Source organism: Lytechinus variegatus, chromosome 8 (genome assembly GCF_018143015.1).
Source record: "Lytechinus variegatus isolate NC3 chromosome 8, Lvar_3.0, whole genome shotgun sequence".
NCBI classification, from domain to species: domain Eukaryota; kingdom Metazoa; phylum Echinodermata; class Echinoidea; order Temnopleuroida; family Toxopneustidae; genus Lytechinus; species Lytechinus variegatus.
Genome location: NC_054747.1, coordinates 13,891,899 through 13,912,800, shown reverse-complemented (window position 1 = coordinate 13,912,800; position 20,902 = coordinate 13,891,899). Strand labels below are relative to the sequence as shown.

Genomic DNA, 20,902 nt, shown 5'->3' with positions numbered 1-20,902 from the left:
TTCTCCTGACCTTGACATATGTGGTGTGAATTATATTTTCCCATGACATATGTTGTGCTTAGAAGGAGGCAAGATGCGTTTGCCAATTTGAGGATCTCCATGGAAAGTACAACAAGATTTTTCAAACTCCCATAACTTGCTTATTTCATAACCGATTTTGATGAAACTTTTACTAAATTGTTCCTTTCATTTTACTCTTTCCAACAAGATTGCTTCTCTTCTTGGGTTTTGGTTTCCTTAAAGACTGAATATCACACAGCTTTTCTTGTTTATTTTTGCTCAAGCAGGATACTAAAATATGGTATTCAAATAGGAAACAATGTGATTGTTTTCTTTACAAAATTGCATTTTTCAAATGTGTTTTGTGCAGAAGAAATATTCAGGTCTAATGAATATTGAGCAGGCAGTGTATACATTAGTTGGGCAGCATACATAAATTGCTAAGTAAACTAGTCTTACTTATTGATGAGGACCAATAATGAATCTTGATTTCGTAGGTGGCTTCTTTCAACAAGATCAACAGTACAAGTAAAATTGCCTCTAAGTCAGACTATGTATTATTTTCGCAATATCTAATTTGAGATGAGCCAACACGATTTAGGTCACATTTCACAAAACAAACAAGAGCTAGCTTTTACACATCGGTGGACTGCTAAGAGCTACTCTAGTAGTAATGTTTGCTATTCTCAATCTTTGAGGGGATTTGCGATAAAGTTGCAATCAATTCTTAGTCAAGTCTGGGTCCTAAGATCCATCATATTTCCTGCCATCGATTGAAGGGGGTGTTTCACAAAATTATTTTAAGTCTGATTAACAATCACTCTTAAATTTGAAATTGCATGTGGTCTAAAATAATAATAATGATGAGGCATTTATACTGCGCCATCTATCTTGAGATAATCTATTCCAAGGCGCATTGTTAAGATTATTATTATCATTACCCTAGATTTAGCTCAAGCAGCCTTCAAGCACTAGGTGCATTTCGAGGAATTAATCCTGCTGGGTACCCATTCACCTCACCTGGGTTGAATGCAGCACATTGTGGGTAAATTTCTTGCTGAAGGAAAACACGCCATGGCTGGAATTCGAACCCAGCAATCATCATGGATTCACAAAATAATGCACCATTGCAATACAAAGACCACGCTCATGGTATATGAGATTATGTGTTAACTCTCGTGTTAGAACTTAAGCATGACTATAATTCAGACCTAACTACATGTGAAACGCCCCCTTTGCCTGTTTTTGCAACAGACAGAGTACATTCATTTTCAACAACTAAAATTAATCAAGACTTGCAATTGAGAATTTTACAACGAATTCTTGCAAACCCCCATCGAATTCTACAGTGACACTTACACAGGCTGTTTTAATACAGATGTAAATTTCTCATTCCTTGTCAAACATGAAATACTACTAGCAGAACATCTCATGCAAAGGACTGAAACAAATAGGGTAGGGAATTAGCATAGCTAACACATAGTTAACTATTCTCTACCTCACGTAGAAAATAAATCAATTCCTACATGACAAAATCCTGCTTGATTTTTCCCTGGCAAGAGTAAATTTCTTGAGGAATACATTGTCTTTTTCATCAACGAGATAAATGAACACTGACTTTGGTATGGTTGCTTGGTTAAAATAAAACATTTCTCCTATCAACATTGCTACGATATAATGACATTTCAAAATATTATTTACCAAAAAATATGTTTTCTTCTTCTGATCTCTCCTTCAGCCATCCCTGGCTACTGGAAATTGCACCGATTCTGGCAATTGTTTCCACTTTCTACGACACAATCTTTTCTTCAATAAGTACAATCTGTGGATACATGGGCATATACACGGAATATCCACATACCTCAAATTATTGAGGGTCTACACCAAAAAAAATAAAGATCATCATCGATTCACAAAATTCCAAACAAAAATCGCTGTACCAGCCAGCACTTCTAAAATGATATCTAAAAAATGAGCTATGGATCCACAAAATAGTGGCATAGTCACTGCTAGCAGGGAGTGAATGAAAAATTGTTGCCTGCTTGCGACACTGGCACAGTGACGTCCGAGGTGTCCATGCTATCATCGTACGAGGGCGCTTCAAAGTTTTGCGGCACCTGATTTAACGTTGTATCATAATGAAGAGGGGCATTGCTGCCCAGCGATGTTGCCTGGTTGAACTCATTGTGACATTGAATAAGCGACTTGTTCAACGAGGAATCGTCGTTGATTGCGTACTGTGGAAGAACGGGGTGCTGTTGCGCTTGCTTGTAGGAGTCGGTTCGGTTGGGAGCGGGAGGGCGCCCTTCAAAGCTGGGCTGCCGTTCCAGCTGCATCCTGCCAAACTGTTGGCTGAGTTGCGACTGCTTCTGGAGTTGTTGGCGCTTCTGCATCAGCCTTTGTTGCATGAGCGTGCGTTGTAAGGTGCGTTGATTCGGTGCAACCTGGTTCGGAAACTCCCTGGGCATATCCTCAAGACTTGATTTGCCAGCAAGTGATGCACTGTGTGTGAGGTGTCCAGGGGGCTCGGTATGACCCCCTTGCTTCATGGCGTGCATGCGGTTTTGCCGCCGTTCCATAGACTGGACCTGAGCCGGAAAGCGGCGCCACGATACGGATTCTTGTTCCACCTGGCAGGACGGAAGATTTGTCAAGTCAGAATTGTCCTTGCTGACTTCTGTTAGCTGCTGTCCACTGAATCCAACTATTTGTAATTGATTAGAATGATCAGCTGCAAGACTACATGAATTCATATTCACATTTGTTTTCAGTTGCCTGTCTAAACTAGCATCTGTGTGTCCTTGTGCTAATGGAGTTGTACTGACCTGTCTATATGAGAGTCCTGTTTGCGCAATGAGCCCATCAGAGGCTCGTCGACCCTCTCGGAAGCTGACAGGCGAGTGGCTTCCAGAGCGGTCGAGCGATGCTGAATGATGGAACATTGCCTGTGGTGGCGCAGGTGGGATAATTGGTTCTGCCTGCTGCTGCGTCAGATCTGGTGAATTGCAATTTGACGGGAACAGTCTATCTGAGAGCGCTTGAACATGGGCGAAGCTCTGCGCAACTTCCATCTCCTCTTGCGAATCAAACGAAGCGGACAGTTCCTGAGGTTCAATGCCAAAATCACTCAAACTCGGCGCCATGCTTGTTGGTATATCATACGACTCTGCGAGCGAGGGCGTTCTCTGCGATTTAAAATGTTCTATTGACTCGACCTTCTCCATTTCATTCTCGCTTTCCGGCAAGTCTGCTTCTACACCCTCGTCGATGGACGTCACCACCATATGATTTGGGGACATTGAGCGCACCTTTCTGACGTTCATTCTTGGCAGAGGCTCAAGTAACGCCCCACTTACAGCTGGAGGAACCGGAACCATCTCCCCTTCGCTAAATATACATGCGGTCGGTTGAAGAGGAGGTTCTTTCCTCTTCCGTTGCAAAGCACACTGCGCCGACTCTGACACGATCTGTTGCGTAGGCTGCTGTATTGGCTGAATCGGTCGGAATCCGAGCATCTGCTGCGAGGTGTTGACGCAAGGTTGTTGTTGGACCTGAATGGCATTCCGTGCATTACTGTTTCGTTGGTGGGGAGTAATGTTCGTGAGGTTGCCACCATGAGTTCTCATTATTGCATGATCCGCGATTGAACTTGGTCTACGGCTGCGGCTGTCCACTCTACCTTCGACCGGAAAACTGCATCGATGTAATCTTAACCTCTCAACTAGGAGGTAGTAGATGGCTGTGTAGTGATCATAGGCATCTCTCCGTAATGACTGTCAAGAGAAGAAAAGAATAAAACATTTATTTCAAATAGACATATCCATCAGTAACATATGAATAGGATCAAATTTATTATCTCAAATCTTTTGTTGTTGTTGAATAACTAGATATTTCTTTACTGAAATGAATCTATCCAACAAATTAAAATTCACAATCAAAAATAATTTTCAATCACAAAGATGTGAAAAATAATGAGTTAGCACCCCTAAAAAGCAACAAAATTTATTGGTAATGTACGTGGTGTCCTATCTATATCCCAAGTTTTTGTCCCCAAGAGAAACTTGAATTTACATTTCAAAAACAAAGATGTTCCACATACATTTAATTTTTTCAGATAAAAGAGTTTGTTGCAAACTAACAGGATAGGTAAAACAGTAAGAAATTCCTGGCAGTTTGAACTTGGGATTACTAAATAAACTGGTTGCAGATAAAAATGAAATTTGCCTAAAGAGGTCCAGGGGATAGGACTAAACACGTATAAATTACAAATCAACCAGTTTAAGGGGCGGTTCACCAAGGACAAGAAAGATTCTTACATCTACGGTCTTTTGCTGATCGATTCCAAGGCTCTGCATCAGTCTCAGAGCCTGCTCGTTGAACTCTCCTATGGGCTTGGGGATCTCTGTCACGGGGCTGACTGGTTGGGTAGCAGGCACTCCGCAGTCCGCAAACCACTTGTGGGACTTGATCTGGTCGATGGACAACCTCTTGGCCGGATTGAGGACCAGCATGTGCCGTATCAGGTGCTCGCATTCTGGATGGGGAGGAACAGGAAGAGGTCAGGTCCACTGCATGCCAAAGGCACAAGAGATTGCTTTGCATGGTTTTGTCTCTTTGCCATCAATTGATTGCCATCATTGAATTGCCATCAGTAGCAGGTTTCAAACTACTGATACAAGCTTAACAAGAATGCAAGTTCAATGGCTGCGAGCACGGTTGTTAGCAACCTTTATTGATGTTCAGTTAGCTGAAACAGATCCAAGCTCAAGCAACAGAATCTTCTTCCATGTATGTAGGACATTCAAATTTCAAAACACTTTAAGATCTACCTCAATATATTTGGCTATCCACTGAAGATTGAATTTCACGATACACAGATGAATATTCCTGGTTGTACGACTTTTAGTCGATCCAGTGACAAATCTCTTACTATAATTCAGTATTCATTTCCAATTTATAAAATGAAATAAAAAAATAAAACAAACATGCCAACACAGCCATTCATCTCCATTTACAAAATCAACATTACTTTGATTTGATTTACCTTGTGACATGAAGAATGGTATCCTGAACTTGCCAGCTAGGACCCTCTCCTTGAGTTGTGGTAGAGTGTTGGCATCGAAGGGTAGAGCACCACAGACCAAGACATATAGCACAACACCAAGGCTCTGCAAAAACACATCAAGAACAAAAATAAAATATCAATTGTAAGACACCATAAAAGGTGTCCGGGGAGTGTTTCACCAAAATTTTTGTCTAACAAGTTGTCAGATATGACAACTTTCCTTTGATTTTGATTGGCTGAGAAGTGCTCGTACTGTGGTAACTAACTGTCTGATCAAATGAGACTTGTCGGATGAAACGTCCAGCAAGTCCTTTCAGAAAATGCTCCCCTGAGCTGCTTGGGGCTATTTCTTTCACCGAGGCTCTATAAAACACATCAAAGAAAAAATGTATACTTCTTATGAAAAACTGTAACATAGTAACATTGGGATGTCTCTATCAGCGAAAGTTCAGACCAGCATCTTTTCCTGTCATGTCCTTTTGTTTATAAACAAACAAAGACAATTAAATAGCTCTTCTTCAGAGCAAAATGGATTTTCAGTTGGAACAAAAATATTTTTCATTGAAAAGGCGGGACTTTGGGAACTTTAACAAACAAAGAGAACAAAATGCTCTAATTCTCTTTGATTCATGTTGTCTATATTTCACCCAGAAAAGATTATGACTGAGGAGAAGCTAGGTTTAAATTAAATGCCAAACAAATAAAACTTAATACCGTCAGGCAAGTAAAAAGGCCTTGTTTGAAGGTCACACAGACTCTGATGATCTTAAATTGAGTATTATGACATTTTGCAAATGTCACGCAATCATTGCTTATTTCACACACGGAACAGTGATTAAAGCTGTCTTCTAAGCCCTGGGATTTATCTATAAGTTTGCACTATATTTTGTCTTGATACACATATTGTACATTGTAGTTTTTTCAGTCTTCATTTCTACATAACTATAGTGGATATTCTTCCAAATTCATATTCATTGTAGTTGTAGTGGTAGGAGTGGTAGCAGAATCAACAGCAGCAGCTGCTGTAGTAGTAGTAAGAGTAGTTGTAAAAGTAGCAGCAGCAACAGCCGTAGTAGTATATAGCAGCAGTAGTTAGCAGAAGATTCAGTTAGTACATGTAGAAGAAATCAGTAAGAGTGATCTTCCTTCTTATTTAGACAAGTTACACCCACTTGGATTAGAACTGGAAAAAACATTGAACTTAATAAGAAGACCACTTTTAACACAATGGAGTCTGCTGAACAAAAGAAAACCACCATTCTAATCACTAAAATTTAGCTACCTCTTACAGTTTTACAAACTCTATATTGAATAACAAGGGCATCAATCTGTGCGGAGCCAACACACCAAAGTGCAGACACATTAATTTAATGCTAACTGCACAGTGCTTGGGGCCTAAAGCAAAAGGAGACCATAGTTCTGCACTTGAATGACGTAATGTCAACATATCAGCGTTTGCTCCGTCGAGTCATTAGCATATTGAAGGGCACCAAAAGAGAAGAAGTTTTTCCCCCCAGCATCCCGAGAAGTTTTTTTTTTCTTTTGATGCAAAGCAGCCAGGCTAGCTGCCTGCACGCCTGTGACCTCAGAGCGCCTCCTTAAATGTCAATTTTCTCCACATCTTCAACGGGGAGAGAGGGAAAAAAAAAACTAGGACAGTGCACATGTGTGGCTGCTAGATGACATTTCAGTGAAATTGAAATTACGAAACGCCAAGTACTTTTTTCCCTTGCGCTCTGCCATCCTTTTTCTTCATCTTAGAGCATCCCTCTTTCATTCTCATTCCCCCATGTGATGTACTTGTAGTCATTTCAGGAACACTGATTTATAAGTTCTTTGTAACTTTTCAGTGATCCTTCCACTATTCTTAAATATACTCACTTGTGTTATAATGTATTTTATTGAAATATTTATACTTCTTGATTTGTATGTTTTTATGAAGATCGTGGTAAATAAAGTTTCAATTTCAATTTCATTTGGGGTTTTCTCTTCATACCCCTTCTCACTGTCATTTCTCTCTTAATCTGTGTTTCCAGCTACTTATTCTGACAATCAAACTATCTGTCCGTCCGTCCACCCATCCATCCATCCATCTAGTGGGATCCTCCATTTTCACAAACTATAAAACACAATTTCTTTACACATGATTATTTTATATGTAACTGTTTTATAACATGTCTTTCTCAAGTTGATTTTATAACATTGTTATATTTTTTTATGATGTTGACTTGTTATGATTGTATTTATTTGATTTATATTTTGTTGAAAATGAAATAAATGAAATGAAATGAAAATCTATCTATCATCATCTATCTATCTATCTATAACTCTGTTTATATATCTAATATAAAGTAATGAACAACTTATGCACTTAATCAGTTGTCAATCCAATTGTTTTAGTTCTTGGTAGAAATTTTTTGAATAAACCAAATTTCATATAATAAAATACAAATATATGACATCATCAGTTTATTGAATATTCATGAAGACGTGCCTAGAACCATTTCACCCGAATAATGCAAATCTTTGAAATTCAATAACTTCGTTATTTCTTATCCGATTTTGATCAAATTTTCGGCTTTTTGTTTTGTGAATTTCACTCTATTTATTGAGATATGAATATTTTCAGCCTGGAGTATCCCTTTAGCATTGTCCAATAAGTAATGAAAATCTTGGTATAAACCAGAATTCAATATAAAAAAATATAACATAATGTGCTTCTCTACATATTACCCCCAAACTATGCAAAGTTACACAAATTTATCCTGCACCGAGGGAAGCAAGGAATCTCTAAATGAGAAATGTGTTGTAATCGGTAGGATCCCGTCACGTGCAATGCAGAGATTCCTTCAATGTGCTTTATCATGTCCATCCACGGAGCTCAGTTACACGCAATATTCCTTCCTCCTCGCAGCGAAATCTATCTTCCACTCAGTTACCATGGTGACGCAAGAGAACGGAAGACTTCCATTGTGATGTACGGGGTAAATCTACTCCCACAACTTCTCTTTTTATTTCTCTCATTTGCATATTCCATATCCCCCACCTACACTCCCTTAATTTCTTTCTCTCTATTTCACCTTAATTATTCATTATATCCTCTTTTTTACCACCAATTCTTAATGCATGTTTGCGTGTTTTGCTTTCAACGTTTCATCCCCCCCCCTTTCTCCCACACAAAATTGCTTTCTCATTTATCATCCACAACTTCATTTTTTTTATTTTACACAAGCATTCCATTTATTTAATAGCAATGCTATTTCCATTGGTACTATTCTGACAATTGGGTTATCTTTGATGCTGTATAATTTATAAAAAAAGATATACATATAACACATGATAAAATAGAACCAATATTATAGGACGGTCTCACTCTACTTTTCTTTCCCCCCTATCCACAGACCATTCTCCCTACCATTCCCCCCCCCCCATCCCTTTCCCACTCTCTTTCTCTATCTATGTCTCTCTGTCTTTCCACCTTTCTCCACCCACTTCTCTTTCTCCCTCTCTCCGTAACCCCCTCTCTTCCCCCTCTAGCTCCCCCTCTTCATCTCTCTCTCCCACTCTCTTCTCCTTGCTCTCTCTTCTCTTCCCACTCTCTCTTTCCATCCCTCCATAACCCCTAGCCCTCCTCCCCCTCTTTCCCCTTCTCTCCTCATCCTGTCTTTCTTCCTCCCCCATTCTTCAAATACCAAAGTTCATCCCGAAGAGCATCATCCCTCATCTTCCGTTCCGTCTTTTTTTCCCTTCCACCACACCATCAATCCTTCCCCCGTCGTTCAGTAAGACACCGTCCATCCGAGGCTGCCTTCATCCCCTCGAATGATCTCATACCAACACAACGGCGAGCTCCTACGTAAGACATGACGGTTACAGGATGTTTTTCATGTCAGTTCCTCAATGGAAGCCATTCAAGACAAGCCGTTAGCTCTAAAGGGAATACGAAAACAACACAACAGACACATCGGCATAATGCCACAGCCCTCATTCCAATTCGTGTGAAACAAGTAATAGCAATACCACGTTTTCCGTAGAAGACTTGTTTACTTCTTAATAGGCATATACTCTCCCAAAGCTTATTCCTCAGATGAAAAGATTATATGGTCGCTTGGGAAGCCTTTAAAGATATACTCAAAATATTGTAACGGGCCTCTCCCTGATTCAAACTAGGATTTTAAGTTTACCTAATTTTATATTAAGAATCAACTCGAGTCCCTCTATATCTCTACTTCTATTTACCTTTTTATCTTGTCTGTCTCCCTCTCTCTTTCTCTTCCTGCTCACTCGAGTAATTCACTATTGTGCTATACCAGTTTCACTTTGTAAGTTATATTTTCAAGGTAACCAAATTGAGATTCTGATTATCTTTATGTCTGGAGTATGAACACGAACTATGGTCTGGATTGTGTGTATAATTTTATTCAGCCGTGTTTGCTTAGTGCAAAAAGGCTTGGTTTTGGAAACACTGTATGAACACTCTTAATGTAAACAAAGCGGACGCGGAACGACGCGCCGTTCCGGTTCACATAATCTAACTATAAATCGTAAAAAAAAATACTTCAAAAAGAATTATTATAAAATATATGTGCCTATGATAAATGTATAGTATCAGAAATGAGAACAAATTACTTACCTTCATTATGCTATCCCTCACTTGTGATTACTTAAGAAGTCGAAATAGTTAAATTTACACTTCTTTTGCCGTTAACTTAGGATCGGATTGTTAGTTCAAACAGCGCACGCGCAAACTAAGAAAGATGACTACGGATCCTCATATTGTTCTTTAAATAATTGTTTATTATAATTAAATGTCTTTACAAATAAGAGATTGAAATAAAAATGTCTTATTACATTGTATAAAATAATAATGCAAACTTTTGCTATGTTTTTATTACTATAGCAGTTACAATTTTTGTATAAATAAGCATTTTAATTGGATTTTGTAACTTTCGAGGTCCGTTGGTTCTATAGGCGCGCCGCTCTCCTGTACAGCATCGCACTGCGGCTACGCGCATAGGCTTTCCCCCACGTACGCATTGAGCGCATATATAGAAGTGAATTTTCATAATTCGTGGCAGACTAGTTTCTGACACGGCCCCAACTACTTAAACTGGCCAACGTACCTTTGTACACAACTCAACTGCGAGACTGAACTCTTGTTTCTTTATTATTGCCTAAACAAATTAGGTAATTAACTAATTCCCAAGTACTTTTTTTTAAACAACTAAGAATATACCCGAATAAATCATTCGAATATTGAACTATTGATTAATCACCAACAACGATATTTATTATCAAGTTTATTTGAAATATAGAAATATTAGTCCCCTATCCTAAAGAATTAATAAAGAATGAAATACATGTATTAGAGTTGATTAATGATAATACATAAATCTGAAATAACAATTTGTAACAGTGGCGAAATAATTGTTTGATGTACAGAATGATGAATTATTAAAATTATAATTTTTGTTTTTCTTGTTGAACCTGAAATCTTGTCTCCAAACCATTGTGTCTTCTTTTCTTAAGTGTTCCATTGCCTGTAATTCTAAAATCATATACTTTGATTGAAACGAACAAAAATAATTTATCACAAACACCACCTCCTTTCATATTTCCATCTATTTTTCTCTCTTCATCTCTCCCCTCCACCTCACCCTTTTTAACTGTCTTACCGCTCGGACTATCCTGAAAATATCAAACATCTTATTTTCTGCTAAGGGGTGATATGGCCACCAATACCCGGTCAAGAGTGAAAGGGAGTGGGGGTGGTGTGGTCGAAACCGTAGAGGGCGACGGTGACGGCCGGTACAAAACTGGTGTCAGAAGTGGGATGGAAATACAGGTAGAAAGTAATGGAACTGAAGAAGATGCTACCAAATTGATCATAAATAATTCAGGAGAACAAGTTGAACTTAAACAGAATTTGAATGAGTGTAAGAAAATCGAGTCAGAATGTGACTCAACTGATTCTGAGACTGAAAAAGCCACTCGTAGGAAAGCTAAGTCAAGAAATAATCGTAGTATGCAAAGTAGAATTCTCTCAAGACTTTCCCAATTAATGGAACAAATGACTACTTTGACTAGAAGAACTAAAACGAAGCGAAACATTGATTCTGACGCTTCTAGTGAAGAAATGAGTGATACGAGTTCTATTGATAGTGAGATAACCTTGAACTACGACAAACCCACTACCAACAAAACCAACGAAGAAAACGAAACGAAGTCTTCTGGACTTCAAAAGGACATAACAAGCCCTACTAAACCTAAACTGGAACAGAATTCTAACCCAAAACCTAATCAAACCGCGAACAGCTCACGTCCCAACATAATGCCCGATAAATATGACGGTAGTGCGGATTGGAACGAGTATGGAACTCACTTCGATTCGTGCAAATTGATCAATGACTGGAACAATGAACAAGCAGTCAAATACTTGTCCGCTAGTCTTAGGGGACCAGCCCTGAAGTTACTAAATGAAAGAAAGCAAACAAACTGGACTTATGATGCTTTGAAAAATAGGCTATCCCAAAGATTCTCTTCCTCTAAGCAATCAGAAAGTTACCTAATGGAACTGCGTGGTCGCAAAAGAAGACCAAATGAATCTCTCCAAGAACTTGGGAGAAATATTAGGGAATTGGCAACAAAAGCCTACCCCGATTTTGACTTTGACGGAATAGACCGTCTGGCTAAAATCCACTTCATGGATTCAATTCAGAGCCCTGAAATTCGAACCGGCATCTTCCATGCCAAATCAAAAACTTTGGATGAAATGATTGAAGCTGCAATCACAACAGAAACGTTTCTGATAACAGAATCTGAGCGTTCTTGGAAAAAGAACACTCATAATAGAGTTGTAGGAAAGGAAGACACAAGTCAAAATGACTTGCAGAGAAAAATCGACATTGCTGTAGAACAAGCTTTGCTTAAGCATGATAAACCGCAATATTCTGGCAACAGACGGGCCAGAACTAATGACCAATCTCGAACAATCACGTGCTACTTTTGTCAGAAACCTGGTCATATTGCAAGGGATTGCTTTATGAAGCCCTCTGACATTCATCAGGCACGATCTAATGAACAACAACGAAGTCAACCTCGAGGTCATTTAAACGACATAGGGCCACCCATGGGGGCATTGGCGCGCCCAAACCGACGTTAGAACCGGCCCCAACACCTACGAGTGAGAACTATGATAGAATGACCGCAGAAAAACTTCCTTTCAACAGCTCAAACTGTAATGGTTTATTTGTTAAAGTTAGGATCCATGACAATGATTATAGATTTCTGATTGATACTGGTGCTTCTGAGTCCTATATATCTAAACAGGTGTATGAGAATATCCCAAGTAAGGATAGGCCTTTATTGCAAGAATCAAACAAAAGGGCAAAACTTGCTAATAACGCCCCTCTTCCCTTATTCGGCGTTGTAACACTTGAACTAAAGATAGGCCCCACTTGCGGATTCACTAAGTTGTTAGTCGCAGACATAGGCAATGATGGAATTATAGGCCTAGATAATTTGTGCAAAATGGGTATCAAGCTAGATCTTACGACTTTCCAACTTTCCACTAAGTGGGGAGACATAGAATGTGAACGTGATGACGGGGAAACCCTATTCTGTCGTATAAGTACGTCAGAAACAGTAACCATTCCTGCAGGACGTGAAGTCCTAATTAGAGGAAAAATAAAAGATAGATTGAAACCAAATAGACTGGGTATTGTAGAGATGGACAAAGCCAAAAACCATCTAACCCAGAGTGGTATAATTGTTGCTAGAACTTTGGTGAGAACAGGGAATGAAGAAATTCCTGTTAGAATTTTCAATCCATCACCGTCAAACAAGGTGATTAAGAAAGACACTAATCTTGGTACAATAACAGTAGTAGATGAGAATGAAGTTGAAACTGTACCAAAGTACACAAGGTCTAATTTCGACAAAGTGCCAGAGCACTTACAAGACCTACTAGATAGAAGCACCCAAGAACTTCCTGAACAAAATCATCAGGACATAGCAAATTTGCTAATAGAATTTCAGGACGTCTTCTCCAAAGGAGACAATGATATTGGGAAAACAAATCTAGTTGAACATCCAATCAACACGGGAACGCAGCATCCCATTAGACAACGACCTAGGAAGCATCCTTTAGGTCAGAGAACTGAGATTAACGAACAAGTATCAGAACTATTAGACAAAGGTCTAATTGAACCTACAGATAGTCCCTGGGCCTCCAACATAGTTCTTGTTAGGAAGAAAGATGGTACACAGAGGTTTTGCGTCGACTATCGTCAACTTAACGCTGCAACCATCAAAGACGCGTACCCATTACCACGCATCGACGAGACACTTGATGCATTATCAGGTGCTCGTTGGTTCTCAACACTTGACTTGGCCAGCGGATATTGGCAAGTTGGACTCGACCCCGATGCAAAAGAAAAGTCCGCTTTCTTAGCGGGTGGCGGTCTTTACGCTTGGAACGTTATGCCTTTCGGATTATGTAACGCTCCCGCCACCTTTGAACGGTTAATGGACAAGGTACTAGCCGGTTTGCACTGGGAAACACTCCTGGTATACTTAGACGACGTGATCGTCTTTGGCAGTTCAATACCTGAAGAACTCGCTAGGCTTAAACAGGTGTTTCACCGACTTAGGCAAGCAAACTTGAAACTGAAACCGAAAAAGTGCCATTTGTTCAAAACCAAAGTCTCCTATCTTGGACACGAAGTGTCCCAGTTTGGAATATCTACTCAGACAGAAAAAACCGAGGCTATAAAGAACTGGCCTACTCCCACAAATGTGAAAGAAGTAAGAAGCTTTCTCGGATTGGCTTCGTATTACAGGCGTTTTGTGAAAGACTTCGGATCAATTGCGAAACCGCTTCATCAACTTACTGAGAAGCACCGTGCCGGGCGGTTCGGATGGAGTCCCGCCTGTCAAAATGCTTTTGATGAACTGAAACTTAGATTAACGTCTGCCCCGATTTTGGCATATCCTCGCTCGGATGGAGAATTTATCTTAGACACAGATGCTAGTAACGACGGCATCGGTGGGGTACTATCTCAAGTCCAAGACGGGTATGTACGGGTGATAGCTTACGGAAGCAAAGTCCTTAGCAAGTCAGAAAGAAACTATTGTGTAACTAGGAGGGAACTTTTGGCAGTAGTTACTTACTTGAAACACTTCAAACAGTACCTCTACGGGAGACATGTAACTGTTAGAACAGATCACGGAGCCTTAAGATGGCTAACTAACTTCAAACAACCGGAAGGTCAACTCGCGCGTTGGTTAGAAGTTGTTTGTGCATATGACATTGAAATAGTACATAGGGCTGGTAGAAGCCATGCAAACGCAGATGCACTTTCGCGACGACCTTGTAAACAATGCGGTAGGGAATCGGATTGTAATGTAGAACTTGTGAAAACGGATACGGATATCGGTCGGACTTGCGTTATTGAATTGACAAGCACAAGTAACGTTGAGATTAGAAAGGCTCAACTTGAAGACCCATATATCAAGCCGGTAATCGAAGCTCTAGAACAAAGTACAAAACCGACTAAAGAGGAAATGTCGCCTCTTTCGTACAAAACGAAGGTGTTATTAGGACACTGGGAACAGTTAGAGATCCACGACGGGATTCTCTTCCGAAGATGGGAGTCGGATAATGGTAGAACTGTTAGGAAGCGACTAGTATTGCCAAGTAAGAGTATTCGTGAAGTGTTAGAGGAACTGCACTCGGGTGTATTTGGTGGACATGTGTCCACCAGATCCACCAGAACTTTGAAGAACGCTCAGTTGCGCTATTACTGGGTAGGAATGAAGGCGGATGTTAGGTCCTTTATTCGTGAATGTTTGGCATGTAATAGAAGAAAGTCGCACGGACCGAAACGAAAAGCACCTCTACAGCAACGACGCTGTGGTAGCCCAATGGAAAGGATTGCGTTGGACATTCTAGGTCCACTTCCCATCACCGAGGATGGAAACAGATATATTTTGGTAATAGCGGATTATTACACAAAATTTGTAGAAGCATATGCAATTCGTGATGAACAAGCCCACACGGTGGCTCAGAAATTGGTAGAAGAATTTGTTTGCCGATACGGTGTACCAATAGAGATACACACGGATCAAGGTCGAAACTTTGAATCGAACCTATTCAAGGAGGTTTGTAAGATTCTAGGTGTTAGGAAAACTAGGACAACTGCGTACAATCCTAAATCGGATGGGATGGTCGAACGCTTCAATAGAACCTTGCTTAACATGCTAGTAACAATGATAGACCCTGACAAACACCAGCAAGACTGGGATAGATATATTCCTTTTGCTGCTGCCGCGTATCGTAGCACTGTACATGAAACAATACAAGAAACCCCAAACATGATGATGTTTGGACGTGAATTTACCCATCCTGTAGATCTTTCGTTTGAGCAACCTGATTCGGAACTACACACTGATTACGCTCATGATCTAAGGAATAGAATGGACAGTATGTACGTTAGGGTAACAGAACAAAGTGACAAAAACCTGCGACGACAAAAGAGAAATTATGACAGGCGAACTGATAGTGCAACATACACCGTTGGCCAATTCGTTTGGCTTAGACATGATTCTCGAAAGAAAGGCATAAGTCCGAAACTAACAAACCGGTGGGACGGACCGTTTCGGATTATGACCAAACTATCGGATGTGACTTATCGAATTCAGCGATCTCCACGAACCCCTCAGAAGATCGTACACTATGATCGACTGAAACCCTACAATGGACCTGAACTCGACGCTTGGAAGAAACCAAGAACCCCGAGAACTCTCACTCAGAACTCTGTCGCTACAGATACCCCCAACAGAACTTTGGACGGAAATAGGCGTTACCCACAAAGAAACAGACAACCCCCAGATTATTTTTACTAAAATATTCTTAAACACTGAACAAATCTTTGTGTCATTACCTTAGATCGTCATGACGTTTGATTGCGAATTTTGCAGTTACAAAACAGCCCACAAAGAAGTCCTGGGAAGGCACATGATGAGGAAACATGAACGACAAGTAGTAAAAGGCAGCAAGGCTAGCCGTCATCACAGGAGCCGATCCCCACACAGGAAGACACCTCCTCACACGTCCAGATCCTTTACAAGAGTAAACCGCTTAACCAGCTTGAGTCCAGATCCTACAGTACGCCACCCCACTCGTCCCACCCTCCCAAAGTTCCGAAGAGCCCTCCGTCTCCCCTCATTAACCCCTCCCAGGATGATTTCCCCCATCAAAGATCCGGTTTCCTAAGACGCTCCGACTCCCTCTCTCCCTGATGTTCCAGCAGTCGCCAAATCCACTAATCCGACTCCCTCTCTCCCTGATGTTCCAGCAGTCGCCAAATCCACTAATCCGACCCCAGCCCGCGAAGAAGACGCCATCAGCCTCGTAGCACAGACCGAGTGGGAGGAGGTCTTCGAAGATGTGAGCACGCAAACTACCGACCCTGAAGATCACATTTCTAAGCTCATGGAAAAGTGTCGGATTTCTTTGTCCAAGAACCCTAATAGTTCCCACTCTTGCGGCGAGTCCCAGAGCTATTTTCATAACTTACAGAATAAAGAAAGCGTCACTCGGGTTGTTGAAACCCTTCATCTTCCCGGAGGAGGCTTTTATACTCGTTTTGAGTATAAGGTACGCAAATTCTGAAGCCTCCTCCAACCTATCTCTAACGTTTCCTCCTTGCACTCTCGCACGCTATCTCTGTCCTTTCGTTCTTTTCTCTCCGTTTCAATAATTCGAGTGAAGTTTTGACATGTCAATTTTATTATGTACATTTAAATATATATATATGAATGTTTTCTGCTCTCTCTGTCATCTTCTTTTCCTATCACCTTCTTCCTGCTGTTCTCTTAATTCTTTCCTTTCCTTTCTCAAACAAAACAAAAAAAATTTGTAACGCCACTGATAGGAATATGATGATAAATGTTATTTCTAAGTTTATTGCACACTTTGATAAAGACTTCATTGGGAGGCCGAAAATATTAGACATAATTTTTCGAGGTGAATTGACACCTCAGAGAATATTGGTCAACATTTGGCAGAAGAAGAAATGCTAATGAGTATTTGAATAAATGATTGATTGATTGTGAGGCGGTGATTGATTGATGAAATGATGATGATAGGACGGTTCCTATCGGGTGATGTTATATGTAAGTTTGTATATAAGGAAATTAAGAAGTTGTACTTAAAAGCATCTCTTGTATCTGCCAAATAGACTGTTCAATATGCCATTTGGAATTCTTGGCGATTCGAGTTTGTTAATTGCCAAAAATGAAAGTTTTGTCTGTAAGGTGGTTTTTTTATATATGAAGTCTCTATTATGGGAGCATTCTATATACAAGTACGTTTTAAAATGCGAGGACGCATTTTTAGAGGGAAGGAGGCTGTGTAACGGGCCTCTCCCTGATTCAAACTAGGATTTTAAGTTTACCTAATTTTATATTAAGAATCAACTCGAGTCCCTCTATATCTCTACTTCTATTTACCTTTTTATCTTGTCTGTCTCCCTCTCTCTTTCTCTTCCTGCTCACTCGAGTAATTCACTATTGTGCTATACCAGTTTCACTTTGTAAGTTATATTTTCAAGGTAACCAAATTGAGATTCTGATTATCTTTATGTCTGGAGTATGAACACGAACTATGGTCTGGATTGTGTGTATAATTTTATTCAGCCGTGTTTGCTTAGTGCAAAAAGGCTTGGTTTTGGAAACACTGTATGAACACTCTTAATGTAAACAAAGCGGACGCGGAACGACGCGCCGTTCCGGTTCACATAATCTAACTATAAATCGTAAAAAAAAATACTTCAAAAAGAATTATTATAAAATATATGTGCCTATGATAAATGTATAGTATCAGAAATGAGAACAAATTACTTACCTTCATTATGCTATCCCTCACTTGTGATTATTTAAGAAGTCGAAATAGTTAAATTTACACTTCTTTTGCCGTTAAATTAGGATCGGATTGTTAGTTCAAACAGCGCACGCGCAAACTAAGAAAGATGACTACGGACCCTCATATTGTTCTTTAAATAATTGTTTATTATAATTAAATGTCTTTACAAATAAGAGATTGAAATAAAAATGTCTTATTACATTGTATAAAATAATAATGCAAACTTTTGCTATGTTTTTATTACTATAGCAGTTACAATTTTTGTATAAATAAGCATTTTAATTGGATTTTGTAACTTTCGAGGTCCGTTGGTTCTATAGGCGCGCCGCTCTCCTGTACAGCATCGCACTGCGGCTACGCGCATAGGCTTTCCCCCATGTACGCATTGAGCGCATATATAGAAGTGAATTTTCATAATTCGGGGCAGACTAGTTTCTGACACGGCCCCAACTACTTAAACTGGCCAACGTACCTTTGTACACAACTCAACTAGCCAGACGGAACTCTTGTTTCTTTATTATTGCCTAAACAAATTAGGTAATTAACTAATTCCCAAGTACTTTTTTTAAACAACTAAGAATATACCCGAATAAATCATTCGAATATTGAACTATTGATTAATCACCAACAACGATATTTATTATCAAGTTTATTTGAAATATAGAAATATTAGTCCCCTATCCTAAAGAATTAATAAAGAATGAAATACATGTATTAGAGTTGATTAATGATAATACATAAATCTGAAATAACAATTTGTAACAGTGGCGAAATAATTGTTTGATGTACAGAATGATGAATTATTAAAATTATAATTTTTGTTTTTCTTGTTGAACCTGAAATCTTGTCTCCAAACCATTGTGTCTTCTTTTCTTAAGTGTTCCATTGCCTGTAATTCTAAAATCATATACTTTGATTGAAACGAACAAAAATAATTTATCACAAACACCACCTCCTTTCATATTTCCATCTATTTTTCTCTCTTCATCTCTCCCCTCCACCTCACCCTTTTTAACTGTCTTACCGCTCGGACTATCCTGAAAATATCAAACATCTTATTTTCTGCTAAGGGGTGATATGGCCACCAATACCCGGTCAAGAGTGAAAGGGAGTGGGGGTGGTGTGGTCGAAACCGTAGAGGGCGACGGTGACGGCCGGTACAATATCATTTCAATATATACCCAGTATCTAAACTTAGCTTCCTTATTTTTTTATTCTGTAGATTTTATTTCCGTTCATAAATCTACTACTAGACTAATAGAGTAAATGTGTAGTCATCTGAATGTAGTGTTCCATGAATTGCCCTTGGACATCTTTTACGCACAGTCTTGTAAATAAGAAGAAAAATAAATATACCACTTTCATATTGTATGGTTCTATATTAAATCTGTTCAAATCAAGATATGCTTATGTGATCGAGGGAGTTACTTTATATACTCCGCTCTAAAGTTCATATTTTACTTGCCTCATGTTTGACAAAATTATATTGTTCAATTTTTCATCCAATTGAAAAGAATTGGAATATCTGATATTCAATATCGTGAATTGAATGTGTGGCATCATACTACTGGAAATGCAAGCAAATTTTTGAAATACCATAACTTTCTTTTGACTCTAGATCTGATTTTGAAAAGTAGACCTATGGCTATAATTATGTCAACAATAAAGTTTAAACTTTCTTTTTGTTCAGATTTCTTTCCATTATTTTGTCCTCTCATTCACAATGGCAGAACAATAGACCAGTTCGTAGTTCCTTTCTGCGCATGATCAAAAGATTCTACGCATGATCAGAAGAAGGTCATTTGCACTAAAGTGACATGGTGCTTTAAAATCTAATGAGATAAGCACCAACTTTGATGTCTTGATTATTCATATATTCTTTTGAATTGTCGTTTTCATTTACATCCACAAAAAACAATGCTTCCACGAACGACTAGTATTTCACAGTTTGTCAAGTACATGTACATTGTGCAACATGCTAAGATATGCATTCAAAGTAGGAATGCAACAAATACCTTCATTAAGCGTTCACTGGTGTGCTATTCTGGTCACCTGGTCTATTCAATTCCTTCATCCTGCTAGGTAAGGCAAGCTTACGTAATATCTTGCTTTGAAATCTGCCTATCATGATGAAAGAAATGAAAGGTCATTTGACCAAAATTGCCCATGAAGTAATTACGAACTGGTCTATTACCGGTGGTGGATAGATGCATTCAAGCTTGGTTTTCTTTTTAATTCTCTCTCTCTTTCTCTCTCTCTCTCTCTCTCTCTCTCTGCACTCATTCCTCTTCGGAACCTTGAGCTAATCGAGGGGGTGTTTCATGGAAAGCTTAGTCAGTGATTTTCCCTCTCTAATTTCCTCTAATCCAATCCGAGGTAAGGACCTATGCAGCTCGCATGGAGGAAATCACTAACAACTGTTCATGAAAGCTCCCCCTGAATTCATAGATCAAACCTTGAAAAACTCGTCAACCTTGAAAAACTCGTCATCCCTGCGAAGGCCAACTGAAACTGAACAAGTATGAATGGGCGCATGGACCTTGCTACAGTTGGCAGTAGATCAAGGCAAGATACGTCACAAGTACTTGAGAACTATAGTAACTAGTATAACCATAGAGCTATTCTGTAATAACTTTATGGTATCACCATGGACCATGCTTGTTTTTTCCCTCATTGTTTTTTTAGCATTTTTTCCCCCTTGCATAATAATACTTGAAGATTCTTAACTGCAGATATATGTCATATAAGTCATAGTGATGGTCAAATGACAGTCTCTGCGTCGTCAACCTCGTGGACGTGAACCTCAAAGGGGCCTACCAACCTTTAGAATCTGCAAGAATTCATTTTATACAAGAGAACAAAATGCTGGAAACAATCCTACGGCCATTCACACAAGGTTTTTTTTAACTGAG

The 20,902-nt window shown here is 39.4% G+C and overlaps 1 protein-coding gene across 2 annotated transcripts in view; it reads right to left on the bottom strand.

Moving 5' to 3' along the window:
• Positions 1-167: 167 nt before the first annotated feature.
• Positions 168-20,902, bottom strand: part of LOC121420014 (serine/threonine-protein kinase SIK2-like) — a 66,220-nt gene continuing 45,485 nt past the window's right edge. For both annotated transcript variants that reach the window (XM_041614535.1, XM_041614536.1), the window contains exons 6-8: positions 5,045-5,168; positions 4,317-4,534; positions 168-3,773 (exon numbers count right to left, since the gene is read on the bottom strand). In XM_041614535.1, the coding sequence (XP_041470469.1) occupies positions 2,010-3,773; positions 4,317-4,534; positions 5,045-5,168 (2,106 nt within the window). In that variant the 3' untranslated portion in view covers positions 168-2,009. The remainder of the gene's footprint in view (positions 3,774-4,316; positions 4,535-5,044; positions 5,169-20,902) is intronic.